We start from the raw sequence: 24,061 nt of genomic DNA, 5'->3' as shown, positions 1-24,061 counted from the left end.
AGGCTTTCTATTTTCATTCCATTAAGGGTCACCGTATCATCATTTCCCATTTATCGAACCGTATAGGTTCAAATACCATATATTTTCCAACAGGGACATTCTATTTTTTTCCATCAGGGTCATTCTATTTTTTCCATCAGGTCAGTCTATTTCATAGAATTTAAAACAAAGTAGGCTTTCTATTTTCATTCCATTAAGGGTCACAGTATCATCATCCTCACATTTATCGAACTGTATAGGTTCTAATACCATATATTTGGACATTCTATTTTTTCCATCGGGTCATTCTATTTTATAGAATTTAAAACAAAGTAGGCTTTCTATTTTCATTCCATTAAGGGTCACAGTATCATCATCCTCTCATTTATCGAACCGTATAGGTTCAAATACTATATATTTTCCATCAGGGACATTCTATTTTTTTCATCGGGTCATTCTATTTTATAGAATTTAAAACAAAATAGGCTTTCTTTTTTCATTCCATTAAGTGTCACAGTATCATCATCCTCCCATTTATTGAACTGTATAGGTTCTAATACCATATATTTTCCATCAGGGACATTCTAATTTTTCCATCGGGTCATTTTATTTTATAGAATTTAAAACAAAGTAGGCTTTCTATTTTCATTCCAATAAGGATCGCAGTATCATCATCCTCCCATTTATCGAACCGTATAGGTTCAAATACCATATATTTTCCATCAAATAACATTTCTTCATATATATATATATATATATATATATATATATATATATATATATATATATATATATATATATATATATATGGAGCATGAGAAACAATGTAAAGTTAAATAAATAGTGCTAACTTAACATTCATACCTGGTATAGATACGTCCGCTATTTCATCGAGAGCCCTGCATACAGAAGTTGCAGTACCATCCTCGCATTAGGCATCATAGGTAGCAAAGAAGGAAGAGGCTGATTTTCTACATTTACATAAAGTTCTCAATCAAAAAGTTTTACTATTATATTATATATTACTATATAACAAAAAAAAAGCTGATCTCAAAGACCAGAAATCTCTAAGAACTTAATAAATAGAATACCAATCCATCAGATTTTAATCACATAATAATTACACATTTCATAAAACAATAGGTATTTAGTGTTTCTAAATCTAATGTAACACTAATTAATTTCAGTATATCAAATTATTTGAAGATAGCAGTTGTAAAAGAAATGATATCATATGTGAGTCATTTATAGAAGTTGAATAATAAAGAACGCCTATTTAAATACTAAGTTTTCACCTTGTTGAGAACAACCACACGTGATTTGTTGGTAATCGCCATTTTATGCAAAAAGAGATTATCACGAGTAGAATAGAACTTTGGCTTTCCATTGCCCAATTCAGTAACTGCTGTAGCCAGTAATGAGTAAAGAAGAAGAGAGAAAGAGATTATAAGTATATGCAATTCCAAAGCTTGCAAATTAAATTTCATTATTAAAATTACTAATAAATATCGATGATGTCATGATGATGTACTCTCCAACTAAACACCAACTTAGTAATATTATCACTCTTCCATCATTGAAGCTGTTCTGCTTTTTGATTGAATTGACGCTTAAAAGTAAAACTATAACTTTCTAACCATAATAATGCTGACCTGAAGGTGAATCACCACCAGGTCTCGCATTTGGCTGCACCCCAGGCCGAACCAATCCTTGAGCACCAAAGTTGGTTTGCATGTGAGGCGAGGAACCAGGACCGGAAGTTGAACCACCACTAGGCTGTAAATTTACATTGTGTGGAACCCCGGGATGGCTGCTTTGAGCAAGAGGCGAGGAAGCGGTAGGCATAGCTGCGGACGCGTAGGCGGGCATAGTAGGATATGCACCATTTTGAACAGGATAAGCACCGGGAACAGGTACATAACCCGGTATAAGTGCATGCTAAGTTAGATCCCATGATGGCCCTTGTCCTCCAGGAACTTGAGTCTGAAAACCAGGGGAACTGAGGATTTTGCCAAGATGTTACAGGAACTTGTGGTACTGCAACTTACCAAAACATATTACAGTAAAATTAGACTCAGTTTCATTCAATTGTCATAAACAAATTACCATAAAAGGTAAATCAAGTGTCAAGAAGCATACATCTATGTATCAAATCTGTTTCCGATCAAGAAAGTGCCCACATTGCTTCTAAGAATATCTCTTAAATTTTTTTCCCTCATTAACATTTACCCAAAAACACATTTTTATACCTTTACATTGAGATCAGTATGACGAGAGTATGATAGATGAAGCTTACAATAGCCACCATCATATATGCAATGCCCCTCTAAAGCTTCTCTAGCAGCGGCTGCCGTCGTAACATCTGCAAAAACAAAAAACAAAAAAAATCTCAAAATCATAGAGAAGTACCATAATTATTTCTATCCATCCATTAGCAACAAAAAAAACATCCACGTTCAACACTAAAGCAGAAGGAACTGGGAAGGGGAGAATGACTTCTGTCAAAATGATCATAAAATATTATTCATAAGCTAATCATTTACACACTTTAATCATCAGCCCTGCAGGTGGTCGGAAATAAAAACAGGCATAATCAACAAAAAAAAGAGGTTACATAAAGTGGAATAATGAAGTAAATGCATTCAGAAATGGATCACTGCAGTAATCATATTCCTAGAAAAAAATCATTCTGATAATTTCATGCTATTTGCCATTTGCTGATGACCATCAATCATAACAAAGGAGAGAAAACATTAATTGCAAGGTAAATAGAAAGAGGGAACATAAAAAAAGACATAATCTCTTGTGAGCATACAAATTTCCAAAACTGTTTTTTGAATAAGCTCCACACTCATAACCCGCATACATAAAAAGAGAGCCAGAGTGTTTAAGTGAAACACACAAGTCAATAAAATCAAGTCCACCACCGAAACAATCCAATCAAAGTTCGTCTAACTAATATGCAGTTAATCGCAACAACAACAAAAAACTATTTACAAAATTGTATGCAAATACAACTACCATACCTCTAATGTAGCCAAACCTTTTGATACCAACTCAATCATCCTTGACCTTGTCTACAGGAACATAAAATACTGATAAGTAAAAGCTTCAAGAAGGTGTTGAAACAAAATTGCCTTACCACCCAACACTCTGGTAAAGGAAGATTAAGTACACAGTCTGTAGTGTCAAACTGAGAACAATAAATAGAAAGTATTGGTTAAGAGAAAATGTAAAACAATTATTAGATACACATATGTTGAAGTACAATGAACAATATTAACTAAATTTCCTATGTTAAAATCACAATGCTACAGTAAATTGAAGGTAATATAATAAAAATTCCAACATAGCCGCCAAACTTTGAACTATGCAAGTACTTATAAGTTGTTGTGTAACACTAGATTTGGGATATAATTAGGTGTTTTATCTTCTTATTACCATAAAAATTTCTGTTATTTTCTGTTTTGTACTTTAATCGAGAGAAGTATTCCTTGTAATTTTGTTTTCCGTTCCTCTTGATGTATCGAACCGTATAGGTTCAAATACCATATATTTCCCAACAAGGACATTCTATTTTTTTCCATAAGGTTTTTTCTATTTTTTTCATCGGGTCATTCTATTTCATAGAATTTATAACAAAGTAGGCTTTCTTTTCGATTAAGGGTCACAGCAACATCATTCTCCCATTTATCGAACCATATAGGTTCACATACCAAATATTTTCCATCGGCCACATTTTATTTTTTCCATCAGGGTCAAGCTATTTTTCCATCGGGTCAGGTCATTCTATTTCATTGAATTTAAAACAAAGAAGGCAGCAGGCTTTCAATTTGCATTCGATAAGAGTCACAGTACCATCATCATCCCATTTATCGAACCGTATAGGTTCAAATACCACATATTTTCTATCAGGTACATTCTATTTTTTCCATCAGGATCATTCTATTTTTTCCATCGGGTCATTCTATTATAAGGAATTTAAAACAAAGTAGTCTTTATGTTTTCATTCGATTAAGGGTCACAGTTTCATTCGATTAAGGGTCACAGTACCATCATCGTACCATTTATCGAACCGTATAGGTTCAATTTTAAATACCATATTTTTTCATCAGGGACATTCTATTTATTCCATCAGGGTCATTCTATTTATTCCATCGGGTCATTCTATTTCATACAATTTAAAACAAAGTAGGCTTTCTATTTTCATTCGATCAAGTGTCACAGTACAATCATATATTTTCCATCAGGGTCATTTTATTTTTTCCATCGGGTCATTCTAATTTATAGGATTTAAAACAAAGTAGTCTTTCTATTTTCATTCGATTAAGAGTCACAGTACCATCATCCTACCTTTTATCGAACCGTATAGGTTCAAATACCATATATTTTCCATCAGGGACATCCTATTTTTTCCATCGGGTTTATAACAAAGTAGGCTTTCTATTTTCATTCGATTAAGGGTCACAGCAACATCATCCTCCCATTTATCGAACCGTATAGGTTCACATACCATATATTTTACATCAGCGACATTTTATTTTTTCCATCAGTGTCATGCTATTTTTCCATCGGGTCATTCTATTTCATAGAATTTAAAACAAAGAAGGCAGCAGGCTTTCTATTTTCATTCGAATAAGAGTCTCAATACCATCATCCTATTTATCGAACTGTATATGTTCAAATACCATATATTTTCCATCAGATACATTCAGTTTTTTCCATCAGGGTCATACTATTTTTTCCATCAGGGACATTCTACTTTTTCCATCGGTCATTCTATTTCATAGAATTTATAACAAAGTAGGCTTTCTATTTTCATACGATTAAGGGTCACAACAACACCATCCTCCCATTTATCGAACTGTATAGGTTCATAGACCGTATATTTTCCATCCATAACATTTTATATTTTCCATCAGGGTTATGATATTTTTCCAACGGGTCATTCTATTTCATAGAATTTAAAACAAAGTAAGCAACAGGCTTTCTATTTTCATTCGATTAAGAGTCACAGTACCATCATCATCCCATTGATCGAACCGTATAGGTCCATATACCATATATATTCGATCAACTACATTCTATTTTTTCCATCAGGGTCATTCTTATTTTTCAATAGGGTCATTCTATTATATAGAATTTAAAACAATGTAGTCTTTCTATTTTTATTCGATTAAGGGTCACAGTACCATCATCCTACCGTTTATCGAACCATATAGGTTCTAATACCATATATTTTCCATCAGGGGCATTCTATTTTTTCCATCGCGTGATTCAATGTTATAGAATTTACAACAAAGTAGGCTTTCAATTTTCATTCCATTAAGGGTCACAGTATCATCATCCTCCCATTTATCGAACCGTATAGGTTCAAATACCATATATTTTCTATCAGGGACATCCTATTTTTTCCATCCGGTCATTCTATTATATAGAATTTAAAACAAAGTAGTCTTTATGTTTTCATTCGATTAAGGGTCACAGTACCATCATCGTACCATTTATCGAACCGTATAGGTTCAAATACCATATATTTTCCATCAGGGACATTATATTTTTTCCATCAGGGTCATTCTATTTATTCCATCGGGTCATTCTATTTCATACAATTTAAAACAAAGTAGGCTCTCTATTTTCATTCGATCAAGTGTCACAGTACAATCATATATTTTCCATCAGGGTCATTTTATTTTTTCCATCGGGTCATTCTAATTTATAGGATTTAAAACAAAGTAGTCTTTCTATTTTCATTCGATTAAGAGTCACAGTACCATCATCCTACCATTTATCGAACCGTATAGGTTCAAATACCATATATTTTCCATTAGAGACATCCTATTTTTTCCATAAGGGTTATTCTATTTTTTACATCGGGTCATTCTATTTGATAGAATTTACAACAAAGTAGGCTTTCTATTTACATTCGATTAAGGGTCACAACAACATCATTCTCCCATTAATCGAACCGTATAGGTTCACATACCATATATTTTACATCAGCGACATTTTATTTTTTCCATCAGGGTCATGCTATTTTTCCATAGGGTCATTCTATTTCATAGAATTTAAAACAAAGTAGGCAGCATGCTTTCTATTTTTATTCGAATAAGAGTCACAGTACCATCATCCCATTTATCGAACCGTATAGGTTCAAATACAAAGTAGGCTTTCTATTTTCATTCGATCAAGTGTCACAGTACAATCATATATTTTCCATCGTCATTTTATTTTTTCCATCGGGTCATTCTAATTTATAGAATTTAAAACAAAGTAGTCTTTCTATTTTCATTCGATTAAGGGTCACAGTACCATCATCCTACCATTTATCGAACCGTATAGGTTCAAATACCATATATTTTCCATCAGGGACATTCTATTTTTTCTATAAGGGTTATTCTATTTTTTCCATCGGGTGGTTCTATATCATAGAATTTATAACAAAGTAGGCTTTCTATTTTCATTCGATTAAGGGTCACAGCAACATCATCCTCCCATTTATCGAACCGTATAGGTTCACATACCATATATTTTACATCAGCGACATTTTATTTTTTCCATCAGTGTCATGCTATTTTTCCATCGGGTCATTCTATTTCATAGAATTTAAAACAATGTAGGCAACAGGCTTTCTATTTTCATTCGAATAAGAGTCACAATATCATCATCCTATTTATCGAACAATATAGGTTCAAATAACATATATTTTCCATCAGGTACATTCTATTTTTTTCATCAGGGACATTCTATTTTTTCCATTGGTCATTCTATTTCATAGAATTTATAACAAAGTAGGCTTTCTATTTTCATACGATTAAGGGTCACAGCAATATCATCCTCCAATTTATCGAACCTTATAGGTTCATATACCATATATTTTCTATCCATGACATTTTATTTTTTCCATCAGGGTTATGCTATTTTTCCAACGGGTCATTCTATTTCATAGAATTTAAAACAAAGTAAGCAGCAGGCTTTCTATTTTCATTCGATTAAGAGTCACAGTACCATCATCATCCCATTGATCGAACCGTATAGGTTCAAATATTATATATATTCCATCAGCTACATTCTATTTTTTCCATCAGGGTCATTCTTCTTTTTCAATCGGGTCATTCTATTATATAGAATTTAAAACAAAGTAGTCTTTCTATTTTTATTCGATTAAGGGTCACAGTACCATCATCCTATCGTTTATCGAACCATATAGGTTCTAATACCATATATTTTCCATCAGAGACATTCTAAATTTCCATCAGGGTCATTCTATTTATTCCGTTGGGTCATTCTATTTCATACAATTTAAAACAAAGTAGGCTTTCTATTTTCATTCGATCAAGTGTCACAGTACAATCATATATTTTCCATCAGGGTCATTTTATTTTTTCCATCGGGTCATTCTAATTTATAGGATTTAAAACAAAGTAGTCTTTCTATTTTCATTCGATTAAGAGTCACAATACCATCATCCTACCATTTATCGAACCGTATAGGTTCAAATACCATATATTTTCCATCAGGTACATTCTATTTTTTCCATCAGAGTCATTCTATTTTTTCCATCAGGGTCATTCTATTATATAGAATTTAAAACAAAATAGTCTTTCTATTTTCATTCGATTAAGGGTCACAGTATCATCATCCTCCCATTTATCGAATCGTATAGGTTCAAATACCATATATTTTCCATCAGGGACATTCTATTTTTAACATCGGGTCATTCTATTGTATAGAATTTAAAACAAAGTAGGCTTTCTATTTTCATTCCATTAAGGGTCACATTATCATAATCCTCCCATTTATCGAACCGTATAGGTTCAAATACCATATATTTTCCATCAGGGACATTCTATTTTTTCTATAAGGGTTATTCTATTTTTTCCATCGGGTCGTTCTATATCATAGAATTTATAACAAAGTAGGCTTTCTATTTTCATTCGATTAAGGGTCACAGCAACATCATCCTCCAATTTATCGAACCATATAGGTTCACATACCATATATTTTACATCGGCGACATTATATTTTTTCCATCAGTGTCATGCTATTTTTCCATCGGGTCATTCTATTTCATAGAATTTAAAACAAAGTAGGCAGCAGACTTTCTATTTTCATTCGAATAAGAGTCACAATACCATCATCCTATTTATCGAACCGTATAGGTTCAAATACCATATATTTTCCATCAGGTACATTCTATTTGTTCCATCAGGGTCATTCTATTTTTTCCATCAGGGACATTCTATTTTTTCCATCGGTCATTCTATTTCATAGAATTTATAACAAAGTAGGCAGCAAACTTTCTATTTTCATTCGAATAAGAGTCACAATACCATCATCCTATTTATCGAACCGTATAGGTTTAAATACCATATATTTTCCATCAGGTACATTCTATTTGTTCCATCAGGGTCATTCTATTTTTTCCATCAGGGACATTCTATTTTTTCCATCGGTCATTCTATTTCATAGAATTTATAACAAAGTAGGCAGCAAACTTTCTATTTTCATTCGAATAAGAGTCACAATACCATCATCCTATTTATCGAACCGTATAGGTTTAAATACCATATATTTTCCATCAGGTACATTCTATTTATTCCATCAGGGTCATTCTATTTTTTCCATCAGGGACATTCTATTTTTTCCATCAGTCATTCTATTTCATAGAATTTATAACAAAGTAGGCTTTCTATTTTCATACGATTAAGGGTCACAGCAACATCATCCTCCCATTTATCAAACCGTATAGGTTCATATACCATATATTTTTCATCCATGACATTTTATTTTTTCCATCAGGGTTATGCTATTTTTCCAACGGGTCATTCTATTTCATAGAATTTAAAACAAAGTAAGCAGGCTTTCTATTTTCATTCGATTAAGAGTCACAGTACCATCATCATCCCATTGATCGAACCGTATAGGTTCAAATACCATATATATTCCATCAGCTACATTCTATTTTTTCCATCAGGGTCATTCTTCTTTATCAATCGTGTCATTCTATTATATAGAATTTAAAACAAAGTAGTCTTTCTATTTTTATTCGATTAAGGGTCACAGTACCATCATCCTACCGTTTATCGAACCGTATAGGTTCTAATACCATATAGTTTCCATCAGGGGCATTCTATTTTTTCCATCGGGTGATTCTATGTTATAGAATTTACAACAAAGTAGGCTTTCAATTTTCATTCCATTAAGGGTCACAGTATCATCATCTTCCCATTTATCGAACCGTATAGGTTCAAATACCATATATTTTCCATCAGGGACATCCTATTTTTTCCATCCGGTCTTTCTATTTTATAGAATTTAAAACAAAGTAGGCTTTCTTTTTTCATTCCATTAAGGGTCACGGTATCATCATCTTCCTATTTATCGAACCATATAGGTTCAAATACCATATATTTTCCATCACGGACATTCTATTTTTTCAATCAGGGTCATTCTATTTTTTCCATCAGGTCAGTCCATTTCATAGAATTTAAAACAAAGTAGGTTTTCTATTTTCATTTAAAAAAATAAAAAAAAATTCTATCAAATACCATTTCTTCATATATATATGGAGCATGAGACACAATGTCAAGTTAAATAAATAGTGCTAACTTAACATTCATACCTGGTATAGATACGTCCGCAATTTCATCGAGAGCCCTGCATACAGAAGTTTCAGTACCATCCTCTCATTTGGCATCATAGGCAGCAAAGAAGGAAGAGGCTGATTTTCTACATTTACATAAAGGTTCCCAATCAAAAAGTTATACTATTATATTATATATTACTATATATAAAAAAAAACAACTAATCTCACAGACCAGAAATCTCTAAGAACTTAATAAATAGAATACCAATCCATCAGATTTTAATCTCATAATAATTACACATTTCATAAAACAATAGGTATTTAGTGTTTCTAAATCTAATGTAACACTAATTAATTTCAGTATATCAAATTATTTGAAGATAGCAGTTGTAAAAGAAATGATATCATACGTGAGTCATTTATAGAAGTTGAATAATAAAGAACGCCTATTTAAATACTAAGTGTTCACCTTGTTGAGAACAACCACACGTGATTTGTTGGTAATCGCCATTTTATGCAAAAAGAGATTATCACGAGTAGAATAGAACTTTGGCTTTCCATTGCCCAATTCAGTAACTGTTGTAGCCAGTAATGAGTAACGAAGGAGAGAAAGAGATTATAAGTATATGCAATTCCAAAGCTTGCAAATTAAATTTCATTATTAAAATTACTAATAAATATCGATGATGTCATGATGATGTACTTTCCAACTAAACAGCAGCTTAGTAATATTATCACTCTTCCATCATTGAAGTTGTTCTGCTTTTTGATTGAATTGACGCTTAAAAGTAAAACTATAATTTTCTAACCATAATAATGCTGACCTGAAGGTGAATCTGATAGTTATGACAGATTTTATAAAAGGAAACGTGGGCAGAAGGATACAGCTAATCATTCCCTTATAGGAATGTTTCCTTATTCAGCTAGGGAAGAGAAACTAAATCTAGATCTGATTGATTAAATAGGAGAGTGTTTCCCTGCCATTGTTTTTTATGCATGATTTGAAGTGGTGAATTTTACCCTAGGAGAGCTAAGGCATCTCGAAGTGCTTCCTTTATCATTTACAGCTTATTTCCTTACATTTTAGTCTTCTGTTTGTATTGTGAGCTAGATCCCACATGAACTCTAGCTATTTCCAGCAATAAGAATTTCTATTCACTACTATATTCTACTGTTTTATTTTATTGATCAATGTTTAATCGTAATCGAGATCGAGTCCTATCAATTGGTATCAGAGCCTTGGTTACAATCCAAAATCCAATCACCGAATAGAGAAACGTGTTGATGCGTTAGAACAAAGGATGAGCAAAGCTGAAGTTGCAGTTGAGCAGCTTCGTCAGTTGGTTTTGGAACAACAATCACGACCGCCACCAGTCACGGTGGAGCAGATTCGCGAGCTCATCCTAAAACAACGGGATCGTTGTAACCGTCGTCGGGGGCGACCACGGGAAAGAGTTCACCACTATGACGAAGAAGAGGAATGGACCGATAATAGCACGTGGTCGTGGGACTCACAATCTCAACCACAGCAAACTGACGGTGGTAATGATCAGAGTTTCTGTGACGTTGAAGAAGGAATTCATCTCAACAAATTAGAGTTTCAACCAGAAACAGAATTGAAGGTTTGTGAAACTGCGGTGAAGGTTGTGACAGAGAAGATGAGGGTGCTATGTACGACGGAGGAGAACGATTGTGCACCTACACCAGCTTTGCAGTCTCGAACACCACCGCTGAACGTCGTTCGATCTACGACGACACTAGTATGGCAAGTTGCGCCGCCCAAACCTCCGGTGTCCAGAAACTTCCAAATCATTGAAGCACCGGTAGCGCACACACAGTTACTAGAGCCAGACCCGTCGAATTCCAACCAATCAGTGATGGTCCTTCCACAACGAGTTCCACTACCTAAACCTCCCGATCCGGAAAATTATGTTCAGGGGAATGGGCCGTTGGCCAAGCTACCACCATCATCGCAGTCACCGACCACCGATTCAGGAGCAGAGATAAGTCCACCACCACAGGCAACACCGGCGAAGATGACCTCTAGATCGACCGAGCAGATCAATCTCACTTCAGTTGAGAAAAATCTGGAAAGACAAAGGGCAAAAAAGGTAATTTCTATATTGGGAGGAATTTTAGAAAAACTGGGGGCAAAATGGGGAATCTGTGAATTTGGTACATCTTTTAATCTAATGAACCAGACCCATGTTAATGATGTTTTGCTTTTTGAGATATTCACCAATTGGGCAGGAGCAAAAATAATAGAGTTGGCCCAATTCAAAACTAACAACCTGTGGGTTCAGAAAAAGGGAAATTCACATATCCCAATTCAAGGGACAGAAGAAAGGTTACTTTACCTTCCTTGTGGTCTTGGTTCACTACTAATAGTGATTAGAGATGTCAAAGTGTTAGATGTGTTAAGGATGTCTACATATGTCATTTCCCAGTGGCAATATAAAGATGTCAAGGCATTAGAGGTGCTACAGATGTTGACAAATGCAATAGCCAAGTGGGCATTTACATCTGAGTATGCATGGCATGCAAGCAAAAAAATAGGTGTTCATATTTTCATTCCAAATCATTATGTTGGCACATTGAAGGTTATCAATGTTACCAAGGAGCTAAGCAGACCTGTCGTTGTATCTATGGGAGTGGGGAATTCTAATCTAATTAGGATTGATTGTTGGCTCAAACAACACAATAACAAAGTTATACTATCTACTTGTGATGCAATTCAGTCGGGAGCTATTAAACAATTATGGGCACTTGCAATTATATTTCAAACATATGTATTAAAGAAAGGTCACGCCAAAGATCTTGTTGGTGTGGCAAAGAAAGCATGTCAACAGGCCTTTCATAATGGGTTAGATGTGGTTCTAGTTGATATAACAGAACGTAGACATGATTATGAATATTTTATCTGTGATAACATGCTTGAGTTCAATTCAAGTCTTAAAGACATGGATAAAATTGGGGGTCAACCAATGTTGGTGAAAAAGCTCTTAAATCCAACTATGGACAGCAAGAACAGAGAAAATGGCATAGCACCAGCAGCATTTGTTTTTCATTTAACCATTTTCTCAATAAAGGATGCAGTCTATGATTTTATCATGCTTCTTGATTTTGTAGAAGAGGCGCCACTGGATATACTGATTACTGACAAGTATAATGGGCCATCAGATGTCAAAAAGTTGAGGCTGAAAATGATGACCGCGGTTGCAAATGAAAGTAACACAGGTGAGATGGTGACAGAGCAGCGTGAATATGATGCCAATGCAGACATTCCAATTGCGAGGAAATCAATTTGGGTGGTTGTGAAGATGGTATTGCAACAGTATGATGTCAAGGTTGTTGTTATTCCACTTATTCAATTTCTTGAGATGGAAAGGGGCTATTTTATCTCTAAAGCTTTGATGTTTGCAACTATGATATTAAATTCATCAGTGAGGATAATACCATGGGACCACGGGAAATTCAATGTGTTTAAGGCTAAAGTTGATTGTGAATGTTGTTGGAGAAAATCTTATTCAATCTATGGTTTGCTTAATTGGGTCTATGGCAAACATAATCATTTTCAACCTTTACCAACTAGTTTGAATGAAGAGTGGCAGCTAAAACCAGAACCTGAAGAAGCATTAGATACCAGAAGGAATGCAAGTGGGGAGGTTGAAGTGTTAGTCACGCGGAAAGGACTTCTAGGTGTTGAGAACTCTTGGGAACTAGCTGACAAGATGAGAAAAGAGTTTCCCAGATTCCTCCTTGAGGTCAAGGAGAATTTTGAAGGGGGGGTATTGATAGTTATGACAGATTTTATAAAAGGAAACGTGGGCAGAAGGATACAGCTAATCATTCCCTTATAGGAATGTTTCCTTATTCAGCGAGGGAAGAGAAAGTAAATCTAGATCTGATTGATTAAATAGGAGAGTGTTTCCCTGCCATTGTTTTTTATGCATGATTTGAAGTGGTGAATTTAACCCTAGGAGAGCTAAGGCCTCTCGAAGTGCCTCCTTTATCATTTACAGCTTATTTCCTTACATTTTAGTCTTCTGTTTGTATTGTGAGCTAGATCCCACATGAACTCTAGTTATTTCCAGCAATAAGAATTTCTATTCACTACTATATTCTACTGTTTTATTTTATTGATCAATGTTTAATCGTAATCGAGATCAAGTCCTATCAGAATCACCACCAGGTCTTGCATTTGGCTGCACCCCATGCCGAACCAATCCTTGAGCACCAAAGCTGGTTTGCATGTGAGGCGAGGAACCAGGACCGGAAGTTGAACCACCACTAGGCTGTAAATTTACATTGGGTGGAACCCCGGGATGGGATCTTTGAGCAAGAGGCCAGGAAGCGGTAGGTATAGCTGCGGACGCGTAGGCGGGCATAGTAGGATATGCACCATTTTGAACAGGATAAGCACCGGGAACAGGTACATAACCCGGTCTAACTGCATGCTGAGTTAGATCCCATGATGGCCCTTGTCCTCCAGGAACTTGAGTCTGAAAACCAGGGGAACTGGTTGGGTACATAGGTGCAGCCTGAGGATTTTGCCAAGCTGTTACAGGAACTTGTGGTACTGTATAGTCTCTACTTTTGTCACTGAAAGCCTGAAACCAAAACATAATACAGTAAAATTAGACTCAGTTTCATTCAATTGTCATAAACAAATTACCATAAAAGGTAAATCAAGTGTCAAGAAGCATACATCTAAGTATCAAATCTGTTTCCCATCAAGAAAGTGCCCACATTGCTTCTAAGAATATCTCTTAAATTTTTTTCCCTCATTAACATTAACCCAAAAACACATTTTTATACCTTTACATTGAGATCAGTATGACGAGAGTATGATAGATGAAGCTTACAATAGCCACCATCATATATGCAATGCCCCTCTAAAGCTTCTCTAGCAGCTGCTGCCGTCGTAACATCTGCAAAAACAAAAAACAAAAAAAAATCTCAAAATCATAGAGAAGTACCATAATTATTTCTATCCATCCATTAGCAACAAAAAAAAACATCCATGTTCAACACTAAAGCAGAAGGAAAGCATTTGGTTAATGAAATAATCAACAAAAAGGACAAAATATGGAATAGAACTGATATGAAATGGTCAAAACAACCGAAAAATAGACCATTGGTTATCAATCATTCAATCTAAACACTATTTTGCGAATACTAATTCTCGGCATTAAGCACACAAGGAACCACCAAATCGAAGGATAAGAAAATAGAGGAAAGAAAGTATGCATATATATACTAGAAATTGTATATAAAAATGGAACGTAGTGCACAAACTCAAGAACTAACAGACAAAAAGGATTGGTACCTGGGTACTGAATTAGTGCCTGAGTTTGACCATTATTTTCGAACATGGCAATTTTCTGGACAGTACCAAATGCAGAAAAAACCTGTAAAGATAGACCAACATTAGGGTATAATTCAAACACTAATTAGGAAGTTTTACTGAAATATATAAATTCTCACCGTGTTGATGACGTCAACAGTAACAGCATACTGCATATTTTCAATGGAAGCCAAAAGTACATTGCTCTCCGGTTCTCTCCTCTTTCCATCGGGACCAATAACAGGCTGAGGATTACAAATTGTTAACACATACTAAAATAGAAAAATCAAAAAGTTATTAAAGAATACAACAATAAAATACCTGTGCTGCCCCCTCAATAGCACTATGATTGACAGGAAACATAGGATTTGTATAGTCCCTAAAAAATCATGGAAAAATTCAGTATTATTAACCATTGACAAGCTAACATCTAAAAGAGAAAAATATAAATATAGCCATACACATTAAAGAAAAGACTATATTAAACATATATAGCAAAGGGATCGTTGGCCATTTGGCACAACAAATAGATTTGTTACAATGTGACTTGACTATGAAGCAGTTGAAGGTTCAAATTGTGGAATAAAACTATTGCAAATGCAAGATATGACTTTCTATGATAGATCCTAACTGAGTCTAACCCTTCCCTGTACTCTACCATCGTGGGAACTTATGGCACCACATTGCCCTTGCCCATTAAACATATAAGAAGATCTTGCTAGAGGATACAGCAATTGAACCAAAATTGTTGACACGGGTGAATAGACAACCCTGTTAACTTTATGTAATGTAATTTTCAAAATATAATGATAGAAGTGATGCCAGTTCACAATACAAGCTTATTCATAGTTTCATACAATTATGGTTCACAAACAATTTGTTTGAGTTCGCCAAAACTGCATCAAATGAAGAATTTTTTTTACAATGAGTCATATTCTAGGTAACAACTAACCACTACTGCTCAGAGCAAGAAATGGCAATGAATATATGATAGGAAATAATACTACATCACACAATTCCAAAAACAAATTTAAGTCTATTTTATACATAAAATTTGGGCTAATTTTATTGACATGGTAAAAGTCATCCTTTTGTAGATAACAAATGAATCTAAAAACACTATACTATTTAAAATAACATGAATTTACCATAGTCTTCATGAGGACGCTGTCCATGGTCTCCAAGAACAGCAGCTACTAATTCCATTGATATGCACATATGCTTTCTATGGTTTCTCTGAAAGAGAAGAAAATAGTAAAGTTCATTTCTTCAGCTTGAACACAACTAATGATAAATTAAATCAAGGTAGTAATAGAATACTACAGTATATCAATTTATAGTTATACAGTGAATTCAATTAACAGCCACATGAACTGGAAAGTGTGTTGGGAACTGGGAAGGGGAGAATGACTTCTGTCAAAATGATCATAAACCATGTATTGAAAAGCTACCATATTATTCATAAGCTAATCATTTACACACTTTAATCATCAGCCCTGCAGGTGGTCGGAAATAAAAATCATTCTGATAATTTCATGCTATTTGCCATTTGCTGATGACCATCAATCATAACAAAGGAGAGAAAACATTAATTGCAAGGTAAATAGAAAGAGGGAACATGAAAAAAGACATAATCTCTTGTGAGCATACAAATTTCCAAAACTGTTTTTTGAATAAGCTCCACACTCATGACCCGCATACATAAAAAGAGAGCCAGAGTGTTTAAGTGAAACACACAAGTCAATAAAATCAAGTCCACCGCCGAAACAATCCAATCAAAGTTCGTCTAACTGGTATGCAGTTAATCACAACAACAACAACAACAAAAAAACTAGTTACAAAATTGTATGCAAATACAACACTACAACTACCATACCTCTAATGTAGCCAAACCTTTTGATACCAAATCAATCATCCTTGACCTTGTCTACAGGAACATAAAATACTGATAAGTAAAAGCTTCAAGAAGGTGTTGAAACAAACAATTATTAAATACACATTTGTTTATTAGAAATGTTTCAAGAAACAAGAGATTTACAAAGAGTTAACCATCATCTATGTAAACAGGTTATTCAAAAAACAGAAAAAACACCCAATCTATTCTTAAGCTTCAACTTCAATCATCTTTAGATTTCAAGATATCATCAACAAGATTTAATTTTGCTAGATTATTATAACATGGCCATCTTATTTTCTCTTAATTTTTGGTTTTTTGAAACTACAAACAAACCAAACAAATTTGTGCTCGTACGTACCCAAGAAACAAGATGAACTTTTGGAACTACAAACACCCAAAGCTGTTGCCAAAAACCTAACATTTGAACAAGAAAATACACAGCAAAAAAATAGGGTAAACATCCATGTTCGAAGAATTGATAATTGATTTTTCAAATTACCAAGAATTGATAGAAAAAGAAAAGGGGAAAAGGGATAATGACTTCACCAAAATTAAATTCGTCTGATTTCTTCACAAGCGGTGAGAGATTGAGCGATTTCTTTCGTGATTCGTGACGGTGGCAAGTTGATTCATTGAATCCTGTCCGTCACGGTGGAGAGGAGCTGAGTGTGACGGTGGGGAGAGGAGCTTGAGAGAGGCGGTGAATTGGAAACTATTGAGTTTCTCTCTCTTCTCTACTCTTAAAATTAAAACCAAGTCCCAACGGAAACTATTTTTTGGATCGAATGCTACTAGTAAATATATGGAAAATGTTATGTATACACATTTATTTGATAAAAATACAATAAATATATTTTTTTGATTTTTTAAATATTTTTTGTATATCTCATTTTGCGTGCTTGTGAGTGAAAAGAGAGTTGTGTTAATTTTGTGTCTCAAAATTTGTGATTGAATAACACACCTCTAAATATATACTACTAAGGGTCCCTTTTGCCTAATTTTTTTTTCTTAAGTTTATGCAAATAGTTTATGCATTGTAAATTAAGTTTTATGAATTTATTTTATTTGTTCATACAAGTCAAAATTATAATTTTATAAGCTATTTTATCATAAATTACTTTGAAAAACTTATAATAATATATAAAAATTGCATATATTGTTTGTATAAGCTCTAAATAAGAGGAAAAAAGTCAGGTCAAACGGACCTTAAGTTGAATTTGATCGATATAAGTTGGTGTCTGAGATTAATTAAGTCATCTCAATTTAGTTAGTATTAGAAATAAAAACATCAATAAAAAAAATAAAAACTTCAATAAAAAAAAAGAAATAAAAACATCAATTTGACAATTTAATCAACTAAATTTTGTTTATTAACCTCTAGTTTTTAAGGGAACAAGTCTCGTTAATCCAGAGTTCGATTACGAAGTAAGTAATATCTGGTCAAAAATTGTTATCACCAGAAATTGAACTCGAATTCTCCCAAACAATTCTTCTTAGAATGAATCCGTTAATCACTTAAACTCAAAATTTCTTGATTTAATGAACTCAACTTTGAATAATACAACTAGTGGCTTTGGCTTGCCAATAGAGAAAAATGACTTATTTAATCATTTCACACACTTATTTAAAATACATAAATAAAGGAGAGGAAATTGTACAATTACTAAATTGTCTTACCTTTTTCATTACTAGTAGTAATGATTCAATTGGTTGAGTATGCCACACATATACAGAGGCTCACATAAAGGGTAAAATTGGGAAAAAAAATCAAAGTAAAAAAAATGTCATTACAAATTCACGTATTTGGTATCGACATGTGACACACGTGTTTTTTTTTAATCAAAAATAATAATCATTGGCCCATGCTGCGACCTTCGCGTTATTAGCACGACGCTCTAACCAACTGAGCTAATGGGTCACTCGTGTATATATTACATTTAATTATTGTATGTTCCTAAATTATTATTAGTTTCCACATATCGCGATATTGAGATTATGTATCGTTGGAATGCAAATCAAGCTGCTCAATGATAGAATTTGGATGAAGGAAACTTGACATTATATATTACTAGTATCCGGACCCGTGCCAAGCACGGGTAAAATGAGACTACAAAAATAACATTTTAATATTAAAATTTTCAAATAAAAAGAATGGAAATTTATAAACATTAAAAAAAAAAGATCCGGTATTAGTAAAAAAATAAAACATAGGATATCGTATTAATATATTAATATAAATATAAATCCCGTGTAAATCTCAATGTAAAAATATAGACTCGTGTGTAAACTTTTTTTTAAAAAAAACCAAACAAACAAAAAAAAAGTTAAATTCGATAGTAAAATAAATATGAAACAAAAATACCCCAAAGAAATTATCATAATATATCTTATATTAGTTAATTTTCACATCAATACTTCTTCAAAAAAAATTTCACATCAATATCCTCCGAATAAAATAAATATAGAACCTAGTATATATTATAAATAAAAAATATGTCTCTGTATTAATATATGAACAAACATACGGTTCCTATAATAATATATTTTTTTGGTATTCGTTTATCAAAAATATATACTTTTTGGTATTTACCATCTTGTTCTTAGGGGGAGAATTCTCTGATAATTAATAGTTCGACCGCCATGTGCATATATATCCCCAAATAATACATGTGCAAAATTCTCGCATAAATAAGAAAATAGATCATATATAAATAATAAAATAAAAAGAACACAGGCCACATAAAAATACAAAAAAAAAAAATAGGTCTATGTATTAATATATGAGTAAAAGTATAAAATCTCGTATAAATGTCTTAAAATAAAAGTATATAACCACGATAAAAAATATAACAAATAAAATAGATAAAAAAAATAGGAAAATTAATAAAAAATATGAGAATGTCTTAAAATCCCGTATAAATGTCTCAAAATAATTGTACTATTTTCCTCCCTTTTTTTTGAACAATTCTCTTCCTCCTCTTTATTATTGGTCTTCTCTTTTCTTTTTCTTTTTTGGTACAAATTATTGGTCTTCTCTAAATAAATAAAAAATTAATACAGAAAATAATCTTAAACTAATCAAATAAATTTAATCCACTCTAAGAAAAGAATATCATTAATCCCGTCAAGTTCTATCGCAACCAACTTGGTTTTAATTCATTCCTTTCATAGTCTTTCTATACATCTGCAAATAAAATATAATAAATGATTAAATCCAATATAAAACATCGCTTTGGATATTTTTACGGTACAATAAATATAATAAAATTAATGTTTGCAATATAAAGAATATTCCTTAACGATGTGAATTTTTTGTACAACTATTAATAGAATGTTGCATCGCCTATTTCATTATAGAATGTTTTTTAATAACGTCTAATTTTGCATATTATTAGTATTAATGGTACAGCTATAAATTATCAATTGTCTATGTAGAATTTGAATTTTTGGTTTCTCATGTGAATTATGTGAATTAATTGTCAAAGCCATATGAGAAGAGAAACTTTTTGGACATGCCATGTGTACAAAATTCTTTGAATAAAAGGACTCAAATCACGGGTATAAACGTGTTTGTAAACTCTTTTTCCCATGAAACTTATTTCAAGTAAAACACAAAAATTCATTTTTAAATTATTCTATTTTACTTTTCTTAATAAGTATGAATTTTTTTATTTATTTATAATATAAGACAGGGGAAAATTTCAATACTACTACGAATTCTTTTTCTCAAATTTAAGTTCTCGTTTTATTATTGGTTCCTCAAATTATTGGTCTGGACGACCCGTGGTTTTTTACTCTCACATCGAGGGTTTTCCACGTTAAAATTCCGGTGTCTTTATTTTGCTTTATTGTCTGCCATATTATTTGTTGTTGATCCTCAAGGTTCTTACAAGTTTGGGGAATTTTATTTCCGCTGCGTATTGCTCGTTATTATTATTATTGTGCTAATTCACCATCAGAGTGGTACCAGAGCTCTTGGTTAAGGGCAATTTTACTTGTTTGAAAGATGGAGTCAAATACAAATATAAAGATGGTATTGTTGAATGGTTCTAATTACCATTTGTGGAAGGGCAAGATGAAAGACTTGTTATTTGTGAAGAAATTGCACTTACCGGTATTTAGTTCCGCAAAGCCGAATTCTATGTCTGATGAAGAATGGGAGTTTGAACATCTACAGGTATGTGGTTTTATTCGGCAATATGTTGAAGATAATATTTATAATCATATTGCTAATGAGACACATGCAAAAACTTTGTGGGAGAAGTTAGAGTCCTTGTATGCCTCTAAATCAGGGAATAATAAATTGTTCTTGTTGAATAGCTTCATAAGTTTGAAGTATAAGGAGGGGACTTCTATTTCAGATCACTTGAGTGAATTTCAGGGGCTCCTTGATCAGATGTCAGGAATGGGTATTAAATTTGTGTTGAGGCAAAATCCATTTTAGTGTTTTAATGACAACAAACCTTATGGAATAAATGTTAAGTTTTATGAATGGTGATCTACTGATGTTTGCACTTGAGTTTTTGTTGAAAGATAGATATTAGCAAATGGATGAGCTAGAGGCCACTCACATCAACAAGTGCATTTATATACTCAAACAATGAAAGAAATTGGAGTATCATCATATAATTACAACAGTAGATCACACGCATCAAGAAGATTTTTAAAGACTGTTGTTTTGAATCATAAAAAGATTCATCGAAGAATCAAGCAAGGAAGTGAGCTTCATGTTTAATTGTCTTCCTCATCACTACAAGGTTCACAACAAGTATTGAATAATCAAGGAAGAATTTGAGGATCATAGTTGAAGAATCAGGATGGAAAAACCTACATCACAAGCTACTCAAGAATATATTGATATTATGTGACAAGGCTTACAATGAGTTTTTGAGTTATAAGCCTTGAGGATTTACTACTACAATTAACATCAATGGAAATGATGCATTCATTGAGGATCTTCAAAACCTACTCAAAGTATCATCTTACTAAAGCTTCTCAAGATGACAACGTTTGAGAATGATGGTCCATAAGTTTTTCAAAGAAGCTTATGCACAAGGAATAAAAGTTTTAATCATTCTCAATGATGAGTACTCTCATGCATCCACTAAAGAATCTTAAAGATCATCAATGAGCAAGCAACCATGTGTGCAAAACATCAAAGAGGAATTGTGGGAAGTTTTGCAGCAGCAAGATTTCAAGTTAATTGATCAAGATCGCGTGTCTCACTATTGAGTTTCTCTCTCTTCTCTTCTCTTAAAATTAAAACCAAGTCCCAACGGAAACTATTTTTTGGATCGTATGCTACTAGTAAATATATACTACTAAGGGTCCCTTTTGCCTATTTTTTTTTTTTTTTTTAAGATTATGCAAATAGCTTATGCATTAGTATAAATTAAGTTTTATGAATTTATTTTATTAGTTCATACTAGTAAAAATTATAATTTTATAAGCTATTTTATCATAAATTACCTTGACAAACTTATAATAATATATAAAAATTGCATATATTGTTTGTATAAGGAAGAGGAAAAAAGTCAGGCCAAACAGACCCTAAGTTGAATTTGATCGATATAAGTTGGTGTATGAGATTAATTAAGTCATCTCGATTTAGTTAGTATTAGAAATAAAAACATCAATAAAAAAAAAGAAATAAAAACATCAATTTGACAATTTAATCAACTCAATTTTGTTTATTAACCTCTAGTTTTTAAGGGAACAAGTCTCGTTAATCCAGAGTTCGACTACGAAGTAAGTAATGTCTGGTCAAAAATTGTTATCACCAGAAATTGAACCCAAATTCTCCCAAACAATTCTTCTTAGAATGAATCCGTTAATCACTTAAACTCAAAATTTCTTGATTTAATGAACTCAACTTTGAATAATACAACTAGTAGCTTTGGCTTGCCAATAGAGAAAAATGACTTATTTGATCATTTCACACACTTTAAGAAAAATGCATAAATAAAGGAGAGGAAGTTGTACAATTACTAAATTATCCTTACCTTTTTCATTACTAGTAGTAATGATTAAATTGGTTGAGTATGCCACACATAAACAGGGGCTACATAAAGGGTAAGATTGGAAAAAAAATGACTTTGGAAGTTGTATAGATCATTTATTTTGGGACAAAATCAAAGTCAAAAAAATGTCATTACAAATTCACATATTTGGTATCGACATGTGACACTAGGGGTGAGCATGAACCCGAGACCCGACTCGAAATCGATATAACCGACAACATATTGAAGCATTCGGTCGGGTGCGGGTCGGGTCTCAGGTCAACAAATTGCGAAAAACCGGGCATGAACGGTTGCATACGGGCGGGTGCGGGTCTCTAAAATTCTATCTCTCCCTCTCAATCATTAGATGCAAATTAATTTTTTTCCTTCTCTCCCTCTCAATCTCATATACTCTTTGTTATTTTTATCCATCTTTGATATAAGATAAAAATGTTATATTTTACAAAGCTTATAATTAATAATATGGTGATGAAGAATGTGGGAAAAATATTCTAATATATATATATTCTAGATCTATTTTAATTTCTACGTCTCTTCTACTTGATATTTTATTGTCTTTAGATCTACATATTGAAAGAAAGTAACTACATCTAATCCTCTTTTTTTTTTTAATTTACTTCGTCTATCTTTTGTTGCATTCTGTATGAGGTATTAAACTATTCGAAAATTAGGAATTTTTGGAGAATGGATGAGTTTTAGATGTAAACAAAGTTTCGATATAACCCGTAATAACCGACCCGTTCAACCCGTCACCCGTATGACCCGAACCCGAACAAATCGAAGATATAGACGGTCGGAATTGGGTCCAAATTAAATTGTTGCGGTTTTTATCGATTTAGTGATTTTCGGCCCGAACCCGACCGAAACCGACCGATGCTCAGGCCTAAAATATAATAGACAACTTTTTGTGTTGGGGTACGAAAGGTGATATGTTTGTTGATATGGTCAGTCTGAGAAATGATTCTTTCAAGTGAAAAAGAAAATTGAGAAAATATCGTGGATAATAGACTATTGAATTATAAATATAAAATAATATTTAAATTTAAAAGAAATCGAAAAAAATTGATTGATGGTTGAGATATAAAAATTGAGGAAAAAAAAAAGTTGAGAGGATTTATTTTGGGTCAGTCTATTTAAATTGGAGTTTGAATAGTATGTTAAAGGTTCTGGGATCGATCTTCAGCTCATTGTAAATAAATAAAAAAGGGGTTTTCTAACTTAGACCCTAG

The 24,061-nt window shown here is 32.9% G+C and overlaps 2 protein-coding genes across 6 annotated transcripts; both read right to left on the bottom strand.

Moving 5' to 3' along the window:
* Positions 1 to 812: 812 nt before the first annotated feature.
* Positions 813 to 3,480, bottom strand: LOC123884900. Its single transcript, XM_045934128.1, has 4 exons — positions 3,006 to 3,480; positions 1,632 to 2,341; positions 1,275 to 1,384; positions 813 to 950 (listed from the first exon to the last, which is right to left on the bottom strand). The coding sequence occupies exons 2-4, from the start codon at positions 1,846 to 1,848 to the stop codon at positions 918 to 920; spliced, it is 360 nt and encodes a 119-aa protein (XP_045790084.1). The 5' UTR covers positions 1,849 to 2,341; positions 3,006 to 3,480; the 3' UTR covers positions 813 to 917.
* Positions 3,481 to 10,200: 6,720 nt separating this feature from the next.
* LOC123884899 (polypyrimidine tract-binding protein homolog 1-like) lies at positions 10,201 to 17,569 on the bottom strand. 5 transcript variants are annotated; one of them, XM_045934122.1, is made up of 9 exons: positions 17,359 to 17,569; positions 17,171 to 17,226; positions 16,792 to 16,842; positions 16,064 to 16,151; positions 15,237 to 15,294; positions 15,054 to 15,160; positions 14,898 to 14,978; positions 14,387 to 14,499; positions 10,201 to 14,178 (listed from the first exon to the last, which is right to left on the bottom strand). In XM_045934122.1, the coding sequence occupies exons 3-9, from the start codon at positions 16,828 to 16,830 to the stop codon at positions 13,735 to 13,737; spliced, it is 930 nt and encodes a 309-aa protein (XP_045790078.1). In that variant the 5' UTR covers positions 16,831 to 16,842; positions 17,171 to 17,226; positions 17,359 to 17,569; the 3' UTR covers positions 10,201 to 13,734. The 5 variants fall into 5 exon arrangements, with proteins under 5 accessions (XP_045790078.1, XP_045790079.1, XP_045790080.1 ...); XM_045934123.1 differs by lacking the exon at positions 17,171 to 17,226; XM_045934124.1 differs by lacking the exons at positions 16,792 to 16,842; positions 17,171 to 17,226 and having other exon boundaries at positions 14,898 to 14,979; positions 15,056 to 15,160.
* Positions 17,570 to 24,061: the final 6,492 nt, after the last annotated feature.

This window comes from Trifolium pratense, linkage group LG5 (genome assembly GCF_020283565.1).
Source record: "Trifolium pratense cultivar HEN17-A07 linkage group LG5, ARS_RC_1.1, whole genome shotgun sequence".
Classification (NCBI taxonomy): Eukaryota; Viridiplantae; Streptophyta; class Magnoliopsida; order Fabales; family Fabaceae; genus Trifolium; species Trifolium pratense.
The sequence above is the reverse complement of the archived record's forward strand: the minus strand, read 5'-3'. Positions and strand labels throughout refer to the sequence as shown.